A 20579-nucleotide genomic window follows, 5' to 3' on the forward strand; every position below is an offset into this window, starting at 1 on the left:
CTAGAGCAGATAATGATAACATCCCTGGTGTCCTAGAGGAGATAATGATATCATCCCTGGTGTCCTAGAGCAGATAATGAAAACATCCCTGGTGTACTAGAGCAGATAATGATAACATCCCTAATGTCCTAGAGCAGATAATGATAACATCCCTAATGTCCTAGGGCAGATAATGATAACATCCCTGGTGTCCTAGAGCAGATAATGATAACATCCCTGGTGTCCTAGAGCAGATAATGATAACACCCCTAATGTCCTAGAGCAGATAATGTAACATCCCTGATGTCCGAGAGCAGATAACATCCCTGATGTCCTAGAGCAGATAATGATAACATCCCTGGTGTCCTAGAGCAGATAATGTAACATCCCTGGTGTCCTAGAGCAGATAATGTAACATCCCTGGTGTCCTAGAGCAGATAATGATAACATCATTGGTGTCCTAGAGTAGATAATGATAACATCCCTGGTGTCCTAGAGCAGATAATGATATCATCCCTGGTGTCCTAGAGCAGATAATGAAAACATCCCTGGTGTACTAGAGCAGATAATGATAACATCCCTAATGTCCTAGAGCAGATAATGATAACATCCCTGGTATCCTAGAGCAGATAATGTAACATCCCTGGTATCCTAGAGCAGATAATGTAACATCCCTAATGTCCTAGAGCAGATAATGATAACATCCCTGGTATCCTAGAGCAGATAATGTAACATCCCTGGTGTCCTAGAGCAGATAATGATAACATCCCTAATGTCTTAGAGCAGATAATGATAACATCCCTGGTATCCTAGAGCAGATAATGATAACATCCCTGGTATCCTAGAGCAGATAATGATAACATCCCTGGTGTTCTAGAGCAGATAATGATAACACCCCTAATGTCCTAGAGCAGATAATGATAACATCCATGGTATCCTAGAGCAGATAATGATAACATCACTGGTGTCCTAGAGCAGATAATGATAACATCCCTGGTGTCTTAGAGCAGATAATGATAACATCCCTGGTGTCCTGGAGCAGATAATGATAACATCCCTGGTGTCCTAGAGCAGATAATGATATCATCCCTGGTGTCCTAGAGCAGATAATGACAACATCCCTGGTGCCATAGAGCAGATAATGATAACATCCCTGGTGTCCTAGAGCAGATAATGACAACATCTCCTAGAACAGATAATGATAACATCCCTGGTGGTCTAGAGCAGATAATGATATCATCCCTGGTGTCCTAGAGCAGATAATGATATCATCCCTGGTGTCCTAGAGCAGATAATGATAACATCCCTGGTGTCCTAGAGCAGATAGTGATAACATCCCTGGTGTCCTAGAGCAGATAATAACAACATCCCTGGTGTCCTAGAGCAGATAATGATAACATCCCTGGTGTCCTAGAGCAGATAATGATATCATCGCTGGTGTCCTAGAGCAGATAATAATAACATCCCTGGTGTCCTAGAGCAGATAATACCAACATCCCTGGTGTCCTAGAGGAGATAATGACAACATCTCCTAGAACAGATAATGATAACATCCCTGGTGGTCTAGAGCAGAAAATGTAACATCACTGGTGTCCTAGAGCAGATAATGATAACATCCCTTGTGTCCTAGACCAGATAATGATAACATCCCTGGTGTCCTAGAGCAGATAATGATAACATCCTTGGTGTCCTAGAGCAGATAATGTAACATCACTGGTGTCCTAGAGCAGATAATGATAACATCCCTGGTGGTCTAGAGCAGATAATAACGACATCCCTGGTGTCCTAGAGCAGATAATGACAACATCTCCTAGAACAGATAATGATAACATCCCTGGTGTCCTAGAGCAGATAATGTAACATCACTGGTGTCCTAGAGCAGATAATGATAACATCCCTGGTGGTCTAGAGCAGATAATAACATCCCTGGTGTCCTAGAGCAGATAATGACAACATCTCCTAGAACAGATAATGATAACATCCCTGGTGGTCTAGAGCAGATAATGTAACATCACTGGTGTCCTAGAGCAGATAATGATAACATCCCTGGTGTCCTAGAGCAGATAATGATTACATCCCTGGTGTCCTAGGGCAGAAAATGATAACATCCCTGGTGTCCTAGGGCAGAAAATGATAACATCCCTGGTGTCCTAGCGCAGATAATGATAACATCCCTGGTGTCCTAGGGCAGAAAATGATAACATCCCTGGTGTCCTAGCGCAGATAATGATAACATCCCTGGTGTCCAAGAGCAGATAATGATAACATCCCTGGTGTCCTAGAGCAGATAATGATAACATCCCTGGTGTTCTAGAGCAGATAATAACAACATCCCTGTGTCCTAGAGCAGATAATGATAACATCCCTGGTGTCCTAGAGCTGATAATAACAACATCCCTGGTGTCCTAGAGCAGATAATGATAACATCCCTGGTGTCCTAGAGCAGATAATGTAACATCCCTGGTGTCTTAGAGCAGATAATAACAACATCCCTGGTGTCCTAGAGCAGATAATGACAACATCTCCTAGAACAGATAATGATAACATCCCTGGTGGTCTAGAGCAGATAATGTAACATCACTGGTGTCCTAGAGCAGATAATGACAACATCCCTGGCGTCCTAGAGCAGATAATGATAATATCCCTGGTGTCCTAGAGCTGATAATGACAACATCTCCTAGAACAGATAATGATAACATCCCTGGTGGTCTAGAGCAGATAATGATAACATCCCTGGTGGTCTAGAGCAGATAATAACATCCCTAGTGTCCTAGAGCAGATCATGATTACATCCCTGGTGTCCTAGAGCAGATAATGATATCATCACTGGTGTCCTAGAGCAGATAATAATTACATCCCTGGTGTCCTGGAGCAGATAATGATAACATCCCTGGTGTCCTAGAGCAGATAATGACAACATCTCCTAGAACAGATAATGATAACATCCCTGGTGGTCTAGAGCAGATAATGATATCATCCCTGGTGTCCTAGTGCAGATAATGATAACATCCCTGGTGTCCTAGAGCAGATAATGATAACATCCCCGTTGTCCTAGAGCAGATAATGATAACATCCCTGGTGTCCTAGAGCAGATAATGATATCATCCCTGGTGTCCTAGAGCAGATAATGATTACATCCCTGGTGTCCTAGAGCAGATAATGATAACATCCCATCCTAGAACAGATAATGTAACATCCCTGGTGTCCTAGAGCAGATAATGATATCATCTCTGGTGTCCTAGAGCAGATAATAATTACATCCCTGGTGTCCTAGAGCAGAAAATGACAACATCTCCTAGAACAGATAATGATAACATCCCTGGTGTCCTAGAGCAGATAATGATATCATCCCTGGTGTCCTAGAGCAGATAATGATAACATCCCTGGTGGTCTAGAGCAGATAATGATAACATCCCTGGTGTCCTAGAGCAGATAATGATTACATCCCTGGTGTCCTAGAGCAGATAATGATTACATTCCTGGTGTCCTAGAGCAGATAATGATTACATCCCTGGTGTCCTAGAGCAGATAATGATTACATTCCTGGTGTCCTAGAGCAGATAATGATTATATCCCTGGTGTCCTAGAGCAGATAATGACAACATCCCTGGTGTCCTAGAGCAGATAATGATAACATCCCTGGTGTCCTAGAGCAGATACATCCCTGGTGTCCTAGATCAGATAATGACAACATCCCTGGTGTCCTAGAGCAGATGGTGTTAACATCCCTGGTGTCCTAGAGCAGCTAATGTAACATCCCTGGTGTCGTAGAGCAGATAAGGTAACATCCCTGGTGGTCTAGAGCAGATAATGTAACATCCCTGGTGTCCTAGGGGAGATAATAATATCCCTGGTGTCCTAGAGCTGATAATGATGATTATTATTAATAATAATAATAATAATAATAATAATCATTAATTATTAATTATATTAAATTAAGTATTGATTAATTATCATTATTATTAATAATAATAATTAATTAATTATTATTCATATTAAATTAAGTATTAATTAATTATTAATTATTATTATTATTATTATTATTATTATTATTAATAGTAATAGTAACATTCATCATTAATTATATTAAATTAAGTATTAAGTAATTATTAATTATCATTATTATTATTATTATTATTATTATTATTATTGTTATTAATTATCATTATCTGCTTTAGGACACCAGGGATATTATCGTCCCTGGTGACCTAGAGCAGATAATGTAATATTCCTGGTGGTCTAGGGAAGCGTTTTGTTCGCTTAGCAGATGCAGAATGCCGAGTTTTGCTGTATTGTATCACAAATGATGAAGGCTGAGCGGCTCCTCTTCTTGGAGGCCATGTTGGCTATTCACACTATAGGATCTGACATTTCCCTATACACTATTTTCCCCCTGTCAGTAATATTTAGGGATTATATAACCCTCCCGCGTGAGACTTTGGAAATTGCTATTGATACATGACCATCGGGCCGCGTTCTCCTGTCACTTATCGTGGAGGGAAACACGAGGAGCTCGGAATCCGAGACAGTGATAAATTTCTTTCCCATATAAATCAATAACCCGTCCGTCCTCCATCCCGGAGTCAGGGGCCCGTGATTAAACTGTCAGCTATTCCCCATCCTCATCCCGCAAAACTAACGCTGCCTGGAAGTGACACCTGACCGGCAGCCGCTTTACGGGCGGCGCGCTCTGATTGGCACTTACCCCGTAGGCAAAGAGAAAAAAATAAAATAAAATTTCCCAAAGCTCCACGACCACCCGAGAACCATTCTTGGAATTTTGCTTTTCCATTAACATATGAAAAGAGACAGCTGACACGTCTCGCAAATCGAGCGTGGCGGCGGCGGACTGTTTCCAAACTTTCCCAAAAAATTAATAAAATGTGCACTGTGTTCCGAGAATTTGTTTGTTTAACGATCGGGATGATAAAAAAATAAAGTAAAAAAAAAACCATGCTCGGCAATTTGTTCCAATGTCGCGGTCCTGACTAGTCCAAAATGAGAAGCGGCGGCGTTTGATGTGATCCGCTCGGTCCCGCGCTCTTTAGACTTAGTGTAAAGTGTGGACGACGCAAGTGTTTTCAATGATCCCTAATTGTATCCATACAGCGGGGTCCGAGACTAAAAAGAAAAATGGATTTTTTTTTTTTTTTTTTAACAGGCTCATATGGCAAATTATCCCTTTGTTCCTCGGGCACGGTCCTGCCGGAATCTGGTATCTCTTAGCGTAATCTATTGTTTAAAGATCCGCAATTCTCCTGATAATGGTAACGCGCCGTGTTTGCGTAGGTGTGGTAATCGAAATCAGACTCAGGGAGGGCTGCTACAAATTTCTCAAATTGAGAGGAATTCCAGAGAAGCTGGAAACCAGTAACGTCTGTGAAGTACTCACCTCCTGTGATTTCCATAGAGGACATGGGGCTAAAGAGATGATTAACTCCTTCAGGACCTGATTTTTTGCATATTACAGCCTAAATTTGACCTAAAACTCCATCAGATATTAACACCAGTATTATTAAATCAAATAAGTGAAAGATATCAGCAAAAGTAAAATGAAGACGTGTAGCAATCTTCATTTTGGAGACCAATGTCTTACTCCTTACAATCCTCCATTGCTCAACCTTATTGTTGAGTGTCCTACTACTGATGAAGGACTCAAGAACAAAAGCAAATGTGAGGCCTTTTGTTGCTTAGACATCATCCTTGGGTTCCTTTGACACATTGCAGACTATTATGCACCTTGTTCTTGGAGTGAACATTATTTCTGGAGGGCAAAAATGGTCTTGGAATTTACAGTTGCAGAAAATCTATCTGTGGATCGGTGGAAAATGACCAAATATCACATATATGTGAGTAGCAAAAGTATGCAAACCTCTAGGATTAGGAGACATGCAGCAATCTTCTTTCAGAGAGCAATGCCTTTCTTCTTACAATCATCCATTACTCAACATTGTTGTTTAGTTTCCTATTACTGATGAAGAACATTAGCTACTGTGAGGCCTTTAGTTGCTTTGACATTATCCTTTGGTTCCTTTGTGACATTGTGGGCTATTATAGGCCTTTTTTCTTGGATTGATCATAATTTGCGAAGGTTAAAAATGGTCAGGAATTTTCATTTACAGTAAATCTATCTGTGGAAAATGATCCAATATCACATATGTGTGTGTAGCAAAAGTATACAAACCTCTAGGATTAGGAGACATGAGGCAATCTCCTATTGAGAGAGCAATGCCTTATTTCTTCTAATCCTGCATTGCTCACCATTGTTCTTGAGTGTCCTACTACTGATGAAGGACTCATAAGCAAATGTGAGGCCTTTAGTTGCTTAGACACTATCCTTGGGTTCCTTTGTGGCTCTGCAGACTATTATATGCTTTGTTCTTGTAGTGATCTTTATTTGTGGAGGGTAATAATGGTCAGGAATTTACAGTTGCAGAAAATCTATCTGTGGATCAGTGGAAAATGACCAAATATTACATATATGTGAGTAGCAAAAGTATGCAAACCTCTAGGATTAGGAGACATGCAGCAATCTTCTTTCAGAGAGCAATGTCTTTCTACTTACAATCCTGTATTGCTCACCATTATTGTTGAGTGTCTTACTACTGATGAAGGACTCGTGAACAGTAGCTAATGTGAGTGAGGCCTTTAGTTGCTTAGCTATTATCCTTGGATTCCTTTGTGACTTTGCAGGGTATTATATGCCTTGTTCTTGGAGTGATCATTATTTATGGAGAATAATAATGGTTTGGAATTTACAACATTTGCAGCAAATCTGACTATTTGTGAATTGATGGAGTCAAAAACTTTTTAGAGATTGTTGTGTAACTTTTTTCCAGCCTGTTGATCACTAAAAGCTCTTCTTCTGAGGTCCTCATACACTATATCTTTTGTTTGTGCCATGAAACATTCCACAAATGTGTTGTGGAGATCAGACTTTGATAGATTGCTGTTCTCTACATAAAACAGGTCGCCCACTCACACCTGAATGTCACCCAATTGTTTGAAAACACCAAACTCCAACTTCACATTGGAATGATGTGCAAATCCAAAAGGTTCTCATAAACATGTGATACTGGATAAATGTCCTCACTTTTAATGACAAAGAGTAATATTTTTGACTCACTTGTTCTAATTTGTTCTCTTTATCCACTTTTAGGACTAATGTAGTTTTAGGTCAAATTTATGTAGAAATATAGAAAATTCTTGAGTGTAACAAACGTTCAAGAACCAATATACTCTGAAAGTCTGAAAAAAGGGGAAAATCTTTAGGACTCCTGCAATAGCTGGCAAATATTTTACCTTCCAAAGCCATCCTGGACAACAGCACGTCGATAAAAGTTTTTTGGTGCTCTGTCAACAGATGAAAACCTAAAGTTCAAGTGTACATCAGTTACACTGACAAGCAAAAGGGTAACAATGCTTTGATATTTTGACTTTCAGGCTCCAAATCTCACCATCTTAACTACTCCGATAATTCTTTCCCCCTTCTCCCTAACCCCTTCTGCTGCCGAGCGCTGATCAGTACTTGTTCGCTAATTTTTTTGGCATCTTTTTCCTTGTGCACCCCCTCTATATATGTACCACCCCGTGAGCTCGGCTGCGACCGCCGAGCCACTCGGATCCATGCTCGTATTGCGGGTGGTGGCTCGAGCCTCTCACGGACCCGGGGGTCACATCGCTCTGCAAGGGGGTTGGCGCTACACGCGGGGACTTGGGTGAGGAGTTCCATGGCCGGGGCCGCGGTGGTTTGGTTTTGGATGTAAGTTCGTGACGCCACCCACGGGTTGTGGTGAATAGATGGACACCATCGCTGCCGTTAACTAGGCTTCCCGGGGACGGTGTTACACAGCTTGGTGTTGACCCCTCCGTGGGTAGGGGAATGATGGTCCCGGGGGCCCGGAGGAGGGGTGCTAAGGCGGGGGAGCGGGTAGTGCGTGCTGGACGCTGGTGCGGTGTGGCGCGGCCCGAAGGCACTGGTGTACTCACTCTGACACAACACACTGGAGTCTCTGGTAAACCAAACGGAGTGATGAATGGAGCCCGCAGCCGGCTGCAGCTTCTCCCGGTATAGGTTGGTGGTTTCCGCCTTTCTCCTGCACCTCTGTGTGTAAATGTTTGACTCCTATGCGTGGACACCGGTAGTCCGCTCCCCGACTTGTATATGCTGTAGGAGCCCGTTTGCCCGCAGACGCTGGCCCTTTGGGTCTCTATGCCCTGGCGGTGGCTTTGCCCTGTATGGTTGGGCGGTTGTCTTCTAACGGGACTTGTGTGGGATAGGTCCTTAAGTCCAGTCCGCAATCAGTTGATTTGACTCGGCCCTGTCGGTTCAGGGCTTTGTCCGGGTCTGAGTACCCCTCCTGGTGCTCCGGTTTCCAATCGGTTCCTCGGTTCGTTACCGGCGGGCCACCGCTCGACCCCGGTCCTACGGTTCCACCGGCTGTAATCCCAGCTCCTGCAGGCGGCCACCACAGTCTGACTCCTTGCCAATGGCGACTGGGCTCCGACCCAGCCACCTGGTAGTCTCTTGGCAGGCCTGGACACAGGACTGCCCGTGAGTGAACTTGACTGCTCTCCACCTCCTCTAGACTCTTGTGTCGTGTTTTCCCGCCTGCAGGCCTGTGAACTCCTCGGCTCTGCCCCCCTGGTGTGGACATCAAACCTGGAGGGTGGTGACAAGGTTTTTAGTTTGACTGATGTCACCTAATCGGGGGGGTGGTGTTGTGTGTGACTACCTGGTACGACCTGACTAGTCCAGGGCGTCACATATGTTTGTCCTGCAGCCACTAATCAGTGACGCACATCACTGACCAGCATCCGGTTTTTTTTTTTGTTTTTTTTTTTAATCTTTCTTTCTAGATTCTTCTCTTCTTTTTTTCTCTTTTTTCTATTCTGTTTAAAAAAAGTTTACATCACACACCTGAATAAAATGTATTTTACACACAAAAACCACACATGTAAATTAAAATTTCCCGCTTGTCCCAAAGACGGTATTCAGCCGAGGAGTCATACGGTGTCCTTGCCGCCAACACTGATAGTGAGGGAAAGGATCTCACCTGCCATTATTTTTCTTCCTCCTGTGATACCGAACTCCCAAGCAGACACCACCAGGACAGCAAATACGTTTTCCACCACAGCGTACTCCAGACCAAATTGTATGATCCACTATCTCCTGTTACCCTTGGGAAAATGCAAACCTTGGGGCTAAAAGAATAATTTTTGTGGGAAAAATACAATTTTTATTTTCCTGACTCATCGTTATAAAATTTTGTAAAGCACCCGGGGGTTCAAGGTGTTCACCAGATATCTAGATATATTCGGTTAGAGGTGTACTTTCCAAAAAAGGGTCACTTGTGGGGGTTTCCACTGTTTAGGCACATCAGGGGCTCTGTAAATGCGATGTGGCATCTGCTAATGATTTTAGATAATTTTGCATTCAAAAGTCAAAAAGCGCTCGTTCCCTTCCGAGCCCTGCCGTGCGCCCAAACAGTAGTGTTCTACCACATATGGGGCATTTGCGTACTCGGAGGAAATTGCGCAACAAATTGTCTGGAGCATTTTCCCTTATTATCCTTGTGAGAATGCAGAATTTAGAGCTAAAGTAACATTTTTATAGGAAAAATTAAAATTTTCATTTTTTCCTTACACATTGCTTTAGTTCCTGTGAAGCACATAAGGGGGTAATAAACTTTTTGAATGTGTTTTTGAGCAGTGTGAGGGGTGCAGATTTTAAAAATGGTGTCACTTTTGGGTATTTTCGGTCACCTGGGCCTTTCCAAGTACCTTCAAATGTGATGTGGACCCTAAAAAAATTGTTTTGTAAATTTTTGTTTGAAAAAATGAGAAATTGCTCATGAACTTTGAACCCTTTTAACTTTCTAACAAAAAAACATGATTTAGTAAATTGCACTGATGTAAAGTAGACATGTGGGAAATTTGATTTATTAACTATTTTTTGTGATGTAACTGTCTGGTTTAAGGGCATAAAAATAATAAGTTTGAAAATTGAGAAATTTTCAAATTATTTGCCAAAATTTCAATATTTTCACAAATCAATAAAAAAAATATTGTCCTAAATGTATCACTAACATGATGTACAATATGTCATGAAAAAACAATCTCAGAATAACCAGGGTCCATTGAAGCATTCCCGAGTTATTACATCATAAAGTGACATTGGCCAGTGTGATGGTATGGTATTGTGGGTCATGCACCATTTTGTATGGGTTTATGTTTGGGTGTGGTGGTCTATCTATTTGATATATTGTTTGTCCTGCTAAGTCAGGTTATATCCCCTTGCAGTACTTCTGTCCCTAGGTCTGGGTGAGGGGGTCTGTAATCCACCCAAGCTCTGTTTACCTGTGGGTTATTCAGTCTGGCTGGGAACTACAAGAGAAGCAGGAAGAAGATTCATCCTCTGAGGGAGAAGCTGTAGCTACAGGCAGCACCCCAGAGAGCCGTTGAGAAACCCTTGTTTGCCTGGAAAAGGACTGTAGGAGGATTGTGACTGATTTATCCTCTGTGGGAGAAGCTGCGGCTCCCCGGAGAGACCTGGACATTCATTGCTTACTGTTCTATATTTGTGTTAATGGACTATTTTACCCTCTGTATAGTGGATTATTTTTATGAACCTTCTGGGTTGCATGTGTCGCGCCCAGTGAAGGGAGTGATCGGTCCCGGGTGGTAACAAATGAGAATGTCACTCTGGTGGCCGTTGCCCAGTCCCGTGCTCTGGGCCCCTTTTGTTAATGGGGGGTATTTACAGGGGAGATTGGTGAAACATGATCCAAGAGTTTTTGTCATGTGACGCCATCTGCGGGTTGCAGTTAGGGATGGAGAACCGCCACTGCTTAACGTAGGTACTCCCAGGGTTGGTGGTAGTGGCAGCTGTGATGGTAGGCCCAGCACAGGTAATGAATCAATAATGGAGACCATACCAGGTTGTCGTTAACAGTCTCTACTCACTGTGGACCCAGGGGTTGCTGGTTCAGGTCCTATGAGGACCAGTGCCAATATAGTGACCCAGGTTAATCTGTCCCCAGCACTCTCTGTAGATTGAGTCCCCGTAGCGTGGAGCTTTTGGTTGGACCCCAACTGTCCCTTGTGGGGTACAGTATCTTTCTCCGTATGGCAGGCAGTGCGGACCCTGCAGGGAGGTAAGTGAGCGAATCCCGATCCTAGTTTACTGCTGATGCCCCCGGATTATTTGGTTCGGTGACGTCCATGAAGGTGTCCTCACCGGGCAGGTATTTATCAAGCCGTGTAGAACTGGCGCCTGATCTAGGGCCCTGTGCCCCGTGCGTGCTCCGTTCCCAGCGGTATCTCCTGTACTCGACCTGGCGACCTCTCTCCCATGCCCCCGGGGTCACCGTTGCACGGACCCAGCCCAGGCACGTCCGCACACCTCTTCTGTGTGGTGTGCCACACTACTCTAGAGTAGACTGACTGATGACCCCTCCCACCAGACTGGCTAATCCCGGGGACTCGTTCCTCTCCATGGCGACCATCCCCTTACATGGTTAACCCTCTATGCCCGGTGTGGAGTGGAGAACTAGGATTTTGGTTGTGCTTTGGTGGTATCGGCACTGGTACTCCAGGTCCCAGGGGGTAGGTCCTGCATCCCCAAGAGGACGCAGTTCCCTGTAGTGCCCTGAGTGGCTCAGGGGCGCTACACATGGAATAAAGTAACTTTGGATTGCTCACTCATCTCTCGCTCTGCTGATTGTGTAATATGGGAGAAGGACCCCGTCACAGTCAGAATGGTAAAGATTTGCCTGGTCGGGAAGGTGAAAGCAGGCTCGGGCTTTCATTTCACCCATGCAGCTTTTCGTAAAGTCAAAGACTTCTCTCAAACCTCCTTTGATGAATGCTATGAATGACTACTTTTGGTCCTCAGATAAATAACTTGGAAATAAAATATTGAAGCAATCAAAAAGATAAAGTGACTCAGCTGAGATGACTCTGCTCGTACTGTCAAAGTCTACACAGCAAAGCTCAAAAAGGAAACTGACCCCTCCCCCAAAAAAGAAGCTTCAGCCTATGTATAACTAAAGGACGTGAACACAAACTATAATAATAAATGACTCTGACAATCGCAGGAATAGGTAACGTAGACTTTACAGACTCACCGTGTATAGAAATAGATGCATTCTGGACACTGAGAAACTTAACCCCGTATGGATGTATCGGAGCGGTGTATGAGCTTCCGTACAGTGTGATGTTTGCTTTTCCTGTAAATGGTTCAGAGATTGTGCCCACTTGCAGCTCCCCACCGTCTGAAATCAGTATATAATGAGCGCGGAGATCAACGAATCCCGATCCTATGAAGATTATTTTACCACCTGGAAAAATAAAATCATGGAAAAACAATGAGTATAATTCTTACCTAATTAAGAAAGAACATGGGGAATAAAAGTCTGATTTCATTCACTTCTGTATCTCGTGGTGAAGATGAATATACAGATGTAAGGAAAAACTAGAATTGTCATAATAAGATGGAATTATTACCGAACCAAAAACAAGATTTTAATTTTAATTACAATATGCCTGCTCCCTATGTACAAGAATATAACTACTATAATACTGCTCCTATGTACAAGAATATAACTACTATAATACTGCCCCTATGTACAAGAATATAACTACTATAATACTGCCCCTGTGTACAAGAATATAACTACTATAATACTGCCCCTATGTACAAGAATATAACTACTATAATACTGCTCCCTATGTACAAGAATATAACTACTATAATACTGCTCCCTATGTACAAGAATATTACTACTATAATACTGCTCCCTATGTACAAGAATATAACTACTATAATACTGCCCCTATGTACAAGAATATAACTACTATAATACTGACCACTATGTACAAGAATATAACTACTATAATACTGCCCCCTATGTACAAGACCCCAACTGCTATAATACTGCCCCCTATGTACAAGAATATAACTACTATAATACTGCCCCCTATGTACAAGAATATAACTACTATAATACTGCCCCCTATGTACAGGAATATAACTACTATAATACTGCTCCCTATGTACAAGAATATAACTACTATAATACTGCCCCTATGTACAAGTATATAACTACTATAATACTGCCCCTATGTACAAGAATATTACTACTATAATACTGCTCCCTATGTACAAAAATATAACTACTATAATACTGCTCCTATGTACAAGAATATTACTACTATAATACTGCTCCCTATGTACAAGAATATAACTACTATAATACTGCTCCCTATGTACAAGAATATAACTACTATAATACTGCTCCCTATGTACAAGAATATAACTACTATAATACTGCTCCTATGTACAAGAATATTACTACTATAATACTGCTCCCTATGTTCAAGAATATAACTACTATAATACTGCCCCTATGTACAAGAATATAACTACTATAATAGTGCCCCTATGTACAAGAATATAACTACTATAATACTGCCCCTATGTACAAGAATATAACTACTATAATACTGCTCCTATGTACAAGAATATAACTACTATAAAACTGCCCCTATGTACAAGAATATAACTACTATAATACTGACCCCTATATACAACAATATAACTACTATAATACTGCCCCCTATATACAAGAATATAACTACTATAATACTGCCCCCTATGTACAAGAATATAACTACTATAATACTGCTCCTATGTACAAGAATATACCTACTATAATACTGCCCCTATGTACAAGAATATAACTACTATAATACTGCTCCTATGTACAAGAATATAACTACTATAATACTGCCCCTATGTACAAGAATATACCTACTATAATACTGCCCCTATGTACAAGAATATAACTACTATAATACTGCCCCTATGTACAAGAATATAACTACTATAATACTGCCCCTATGTACAAGAATATAACTACTATAATACTGCTCCTATGTACAAGAATATACCTACTATAATACTGCCCCTATGTACAAGAATATACCTACTATAATACTGCCCCTATGTACAAGAATATAACTACTATAATACTGCCCCTATGTACAAGAATATAACTACTATAATACTACCCCTATGTACAAGAATATAACTACGATAATACTACCCCTATGTACAAGAATATAACTACTATAATACTGCCCCTATGTACAAGAATATAACTACTATAATACTGCTCCTATGTACAAGAATATAACTACTATAATACTGCCCCTATGTACAAGAATATACCTACTATAATACTGCCCCTATGTACAAGAATATAACTACTATAATATTGCCCCTATGTACAAGAATATAACTACTATAATACTGCTCCTATGTACAAGAATATACCTACTATAATACTGCCCCTATGTACAAGAATATACCTACTATAATACTGCCCCTATGTACAAGAATATAACTACTATAATACTGCCCCTATGTACAAGAATATAACTACTATAATACTGCTCCTATGTACAAGAATATAACTACTATAATACTACCCCTATGTACAAGAATATAACTACGATAATACTACCCCTATGTACAAGAATATAACTACTATAATACTGCCCCTATATACAAGAATATAACTACTATAATACTGCCCCTATGTACAAGAATATAACTACTATAATACTGCCCCTATATACAAGAATATAACTACTATAATACTGCCCCCTATGTACAAGAATATAACTACTATAATAATAATAATGGACGTCTGGAACACCTATGGTGTGAACAAGGTGCAAGACTTGTTTAGTTGTATATTTTTGAGTCTTGCACCTTGTTCACACCATAGGTGTTCCAGATGTCCATTTTTTATTTAGTATGCATTTTCTGTCTGAGAACCCTGCCCCACTCATAGCCATTTGTCTTTTTTCACATATATAGCTTGGTTCTTTGCTTCCCATACAGAGCAAGTTTTTAACTGCAGGTGAGGTTACACATAGGTTAGGGAGCCCAAAAACAGAGATTACCTTGGCGTTTGGTTTTGGGGCTCCTTTGCATTGATCAAAACAATGGCTAAACATCTCTCATTCCTATTATTCATAGCAGTTATGCACATTCCATTTTCATGTTTTTCACTTTTTTCAGATAGTTCATTGTATTTTTCAGTCTAGTATTCCCATAGCAGTTCTGCTTTTCATTATTCCCCTATACATTGTGACTGGTGTGCAACTGTTTATCCTATTGTTTACCTGGGGGATTAGTCAGTCTGTCTGAGAAGTAGAAGAGAGAAGCAGGAAGATTCATCCTTTGTGGGAGAAGCTGAGGCTCCCCAGAGAGACCTGGACATTTATGCCATTACTGGACTACTTTACCGTGTGGTGGATTATTTTATGGACCTTCTGTTTTGCTGGATTCTTCACTCATCTCTCGCTCTGTTGGTTGTGTGATATCGGAGAAGGACCCCGTGACAGCTCCATTAAACTTTATCCTGGAGACTGGTGTACATGGTCAACGTCCTTCTCCTTCACCACCTCTTTTCACTTGGCACACTGGTGGTTCCCAAGTTTACCAACAAATGAGTAAGACCCAATCAGAAGACATGGCAATAGTTGGGATACCTCCGTCACCCGTGCAAATATGTTACTGTACCGCCCCGGGGCTCGGCCGGCTGCCGAGCCGCTCGGGTCCGTGCTCGTCGGTGGGTGGCTCGATCTCCTCCCGGACCCGGGGGTCACGTCGCTCTGAAAGGGAGTTGGCGCTACATGTAGGGATTTCGGTGGGGAGGTTCACGGTCGAGGCCGTGGAGTTTAAAGGTGTAAGTTCGTGACGCCACCCACGGGTTGTGGTAAATGTGGGCACCACCGCTACCGTTAACTAGGCTTCCGGAGACGGTGTTATGCAGCCTGGTGTTGACCCCTCCGAGGGCAGGGGGTGATGGTCCTGGGGCCCGGTGGTTGTGAGGTGCGGGCAAGATGGTGTGGTGCGGTGCGCGGCCAGAGGGCACTGTTGTACTCACTATGACAGATACACCGGAGTCTCTGGTAAACCAAAAAGGATGGTGGTCGGTGCCCGCAGCCGGCTGCGCTTTGCCCCTTTCTCAGGTTGGTGGTTCCCGCCTTTCTCCTGCACCTCTTTGTAGAACTTGACTGCTTATGCTTTAGCAACGGTAGTCCGCTCCCCGGCTTGATGTGTGTCGGGGAACCCGTTTGCCCGCAGGCGCTGGCCCGTGGGATCTCTCTGCCTGTGCGGTGGCTTTCTATCCCCCTCGGTGGGCTGTTACCGTCTTTCGGGTCTTGGGACGGGAAAGGACCTAAGGTCCAGACCTCAATCAGTGAATTTGACGTGGTCCAGTGGCTTCTGGACCTCGTTCTGGGTCTGGGTACCCCTCCTGGTGCTCCGGTTTCCAGTTGGCTCCCCGGTTCGGTTCTGGCGGGCCACTACCCTGTCCCGGTCCTTTACGGTTCCACCAGCTGTCTTCCCATCTCCTGCAGGCGGCAACAACCGTCTGCCTCCTGGTCTCGGGGTGTCTGGGCTCCGACCCAGACCCCTTGCAGATGTTCTACTCCTTTTCACTCCGCCACTCTCCAACTGCTTCACTCTCCTTCACTCCTGTCCCTCATCATCCGCTTGTGTTTCCTGCCTCAGGCCCACTGGACTCCTCGGTGGGCGTGGCCAACCACCTGGCTCCGCCCCCTGGTGTGACCAATGAGCCTTGGGGGAGGGGACTCAGGGTTTTGTAGGTTGGCTGCTGTCACCTTACTAGGGGCTGGTGTTTGTGCAGGGGGTCTACCTGTGACTACCTGGCTAGTCCAGGGCGTCACATTACTATTCCCCATCTCAACGATACTTAACATTCCGGAAAACGTCTTGCGTCTTAATGTTCCATCTTTACATAATCATCAAAAGAATCCAAGCAATGAATAAAAAAGCAAAAATGACTTATTTTGAAAACCGTTTGCCTTGCCAAAAGAGCGTTGGCCCAGATGATAGATTATATTAGGAGGACACGGTCATATATAAATTTACAAGCCCCATTATAAAAACAAGGCAGGCAGAAAGACACAACGTATCCGCACTAATTCTCCAAACATACACTCCACGCACTTCACTTAGAATAAATAGACACGGCCGTGGCTTTACATAGGAGCAGATCCTTCCAGCTCCAGAGGACTTGACCCCGTCTCTAAAAAGCCAAAACCAAACATGCCTCCGGGGCTCAGCGCTGACCCTTAAATTGTTTGCTACGGCTCTGTGAGAAACCTTGCAATGTCCTACAAGCAACCTCAGATAATTTTATAAAAAAATCAATCAACTATTGTTATCGTGAAGAAAAACAAGCACAGATAAAGCCGAACCGAAACACGCCATGACTCCTAATCCTGAGCCGTAAAGCTTCGTTATATCGGCTGCTTTATATCGGACATTCTCACTTGTTGTCGAGAAGAACAGAAGGGGTCAACACCAATTGTTTTAATGGTTTTTTTTTTCCCTCCAAAAATATTTATGGACTAAAATATATTTTTCTGGATATAAATACTACAGCATATAAAAAGAATAAAACTGCTATAATAATGCAAAACCATAAAATTTTTTAAAAATATTAGCCGGAGCATACGTTGGTATATTTGCAATAGGACCGCGTTCACACCTGTCGTGGAAAACCATATAGATGAATTGCGGTAAGGTTTTAATACTAAAGTAGGACCGTTCCGACGGGTTACACCTTGTTGCAATGGGATGGTTTTTACACTTATTGATCAAACAGTGTTAACTAAGTACTGTGTGTTATTTCATTATACAGTCATATGAAAAAGTTTGGGCACCCCTATTAATGTTAACCTTTTTTCTTTATAACAATTTGGGTTTTTGCAGCAGCTATTTCAGTTTCATATATCTAATAACTGATGGACTGAGTAATATTTCTGGATTGAAATGAGGTTTATTGTGCTAACAGAAAATGAGCAATCCGCATTTAAACTAAATTTGACCGGTGCAAAAGTATGGGCACCCTTATCAATTTCTTGATTTGAACCCTCCTAACTACTTTTTACTGACTTACTAAAGCACTAAATTGGTTTTGTAACCTCATTGAGCTTTGAAGTTCATAGGCAGGTGTATCCAATCATGAGAAAAGGTATTTAAGATGGCCACTGACCTAGTCTAGCGTCCCACACGTGGCGGTCCTTTCACACAGAGCCTTTGGCCTGCTCATTTACAGAAAACATATATACAGTCAGCATAGGAAAGCAACCACTCCACTTCTGGGGATCATACTTTTGTACCTCGCAGACCTCTCCCACAGCTGATGTAGCCTCACTTACATTACATGGCTACCATTGAATAAGCTAACACTCACCAACTGATGATCTTATTGGATCACAGAAGTATTGATTTGAGGCTGATACAGCATAACACCCATGAGATCCACATTCTATGGTGAGTTTCCCCAGTATTCCTGTGGACCCATCTAAGACCTATTCCTCTACTCCTGTGTTCGTGGTAATCATGCCTTTACTTTACCCTGCATGAATCATTTACCCACATTGGCTTTAATTTGACTCACTTTGGACCCCTGGCACATTCTAGCTTTGCTCACCAGGCTTTCAGCGACTTCCATGGAATTTACACACTAGCTTCACTTGCAAGAACGGCTGTGACCTCTCTTCTTTTTTCTCTCTACCAACACGAATCGATGTCCTAACACCCAACACTGGCCCTCTTAGTACCATTTTGGACATTAAAAATCTGTTTCACCTAACGTGACTTGGTGCTTGCTTAAGAAGTTTAGTTTCATCTACCATAGTCCTTGAAGAAAACCCTCAACGGGTTGAAACGTTGGACAAAATATTCATTTCAAATAAAAAAACGTTTGTTTGAGCACCATATTGGACTCTTTTTCATGAGATTCTTTAGTGTGCCGGAGTATATTTTCTACAGTCTCAGAGATTTAAACTGTCAGTTTCCACTGTGAGGAACATAGTAAGGAAATGGAAGAACACAGGTACAGTTCTTGTTAAGCCCAGAAGTGGCAGGCCAAGAAAAATATCAGAAAGGCAGAGAAGAAGAATGGTGAGAACAGTCAAGGACAATCCACAGACCACCTCCAAAGACCTGCAGCTTCATCTTGCTGCAGATGGTGTCAATGTGCATCGGTCAACAATACAGCGCACGTTGCACAAGGAGAAGCTGTATGGGAGAGGGATGCGAAAGAAGCCGTTTCTGCAAGCATGCCACAAACAGAGTCGCCTGAGGTATGCAAAAGCACATTTGGACAAGCCAGTTACATTTTGGAAGAAGGTCCTGTGGACTGATGAAACAAAGATTGAGTTGTTTGGTCATACAAAAAGGCGTTATGCATGGAGGCAAAAAAACACGGCATTCCAAGAAAAGCACTTGCTACCCACAGTAAAATTTGGTGGAGGTTCCATCATGTTTTGGAGCTGTGTAGCCAATGTCAGCACCAGGAATCTTGTTAAAGTTGAGGGTCGCATGGATTCAACTCAGTATAGCAGATTCTTGACAATAATGTGCAAGAATCAGTGACGAAGTTGAAGTTACGCAGGGGATGGATATTTCAGCAAGACAATGATCCAAAACACCGCTCCAAATCTACTCAGGCATTCATGCAGAGGAACAATTACAATGTTCTGGAATGGCCATCCCAGTCCCCAGACCTGAATATCATTGAAAACCTGTGGGATGATTTGAAGCGGCTGTCCATGCTCGGCGACCATCAAACTTAACTGAACTGGAATTGTTTTGTAAACAGGAATGGTCAAATATACCTTCATCCTGGATCCAGGAACTCATTAAAAGCTACAGGAAGCGACTAGAGGCTGTGATTTTTGCAAAAGGAGGATCTACAAAATATTAATGTCACTTTTATGTTGAGGTGCCCATACTTTTGCACCGGTCAAATTTAGTTTAAATGCGGATTGCCCTTTTTTCTGTTAGTACAATAAACCTCATTTCAATCCAGAAATATTACTCAGTCCATCAATATACAAGAATATAACTACTATAATACTGTCCCCTATGTACAAGAATATAACTACTATAATACTGCCTCCTATGTACAAGAATATATCTACTATAATACTGCCCCTATGTACAAGAATATAACTACTATAATACTGCCCCTATGTACAAGAATATATCTACTATAATACTGCCCCTATGTACAAGAATATAACTACTATAATACTGCTCCTATGTACAAGAATATAACTACTATAATACTGCCCCTATATACAAGAATATATCTACTATAATACTGCCCCTATGTACAAGAATATATCTACTATAATACTGCCCCTACAGTTAGGTCCAGAAATATTTGGACAGTGACACAAGTTTTGTTATTTTAGCTGTTTACAAAAACATGTTCAGAAATACAATTATATATATAATATGGGCTGAAAGTGCACACTCCCAGCTGCAATATGAGAGTTTTCACATCCAAATCGGAGAAAGGGTTTAGGAATCATAGCTCTGTAATGCATAGCCTCCTCTTTTTCAAGGGACCAAAAGTAATTGGACAAGGGACTCTAAGGGCTGCAATTAACTCTGTAGGCGTCTCCCTCGTTAACCTGTAATCAATGAAGTAGTTAAAAGGTCTGGGGTTGATTACAGGTGTGTGGTTTTGCATTTGGAA

General features: G+C 42.2%; 1 protein-coding gene across 1 annotated transcript in view; it reads right to left on the reverse strand.

Moving 5' to 3' along the window:
- Positions 1–20579, reverse strand: part of PKHD1 (PKHD1 ciliary IPT domain containing fibrocystin/polyductin) — an 832619-nt gene that overhangs the window by 369870 nt on the left and 442170 nt on the right. Inside the window, exon 36 of the mRNA XM_075341622.1 lies at positions 12108–12320. Coding sequence (XP_075197737.1) covers positions 12108–12320 — 213 coding nt within the window. The remainder of the gene's footprint in view (positions 1–12107; positions 12321–20579) is intronic.

This window comes from Anomaloglossus baeobatrachus, chromosome 3 (genome assembly GCF_048569485.1).
Source record: "Anomaloglossus baeobatrachus isolate aAnoBae1 chromosome 3, aAnoBae1.hap1, whole genome shotgun sequence".
In the NCBI taxonomy this organism is placed as follows: domain Eukaryota; kingdom Metazoa; phylum Chordata; class Amphibia; order Anura; family Aromobatidae; genus Anomaloglossus; species Anomaloglossus baeobatrachus.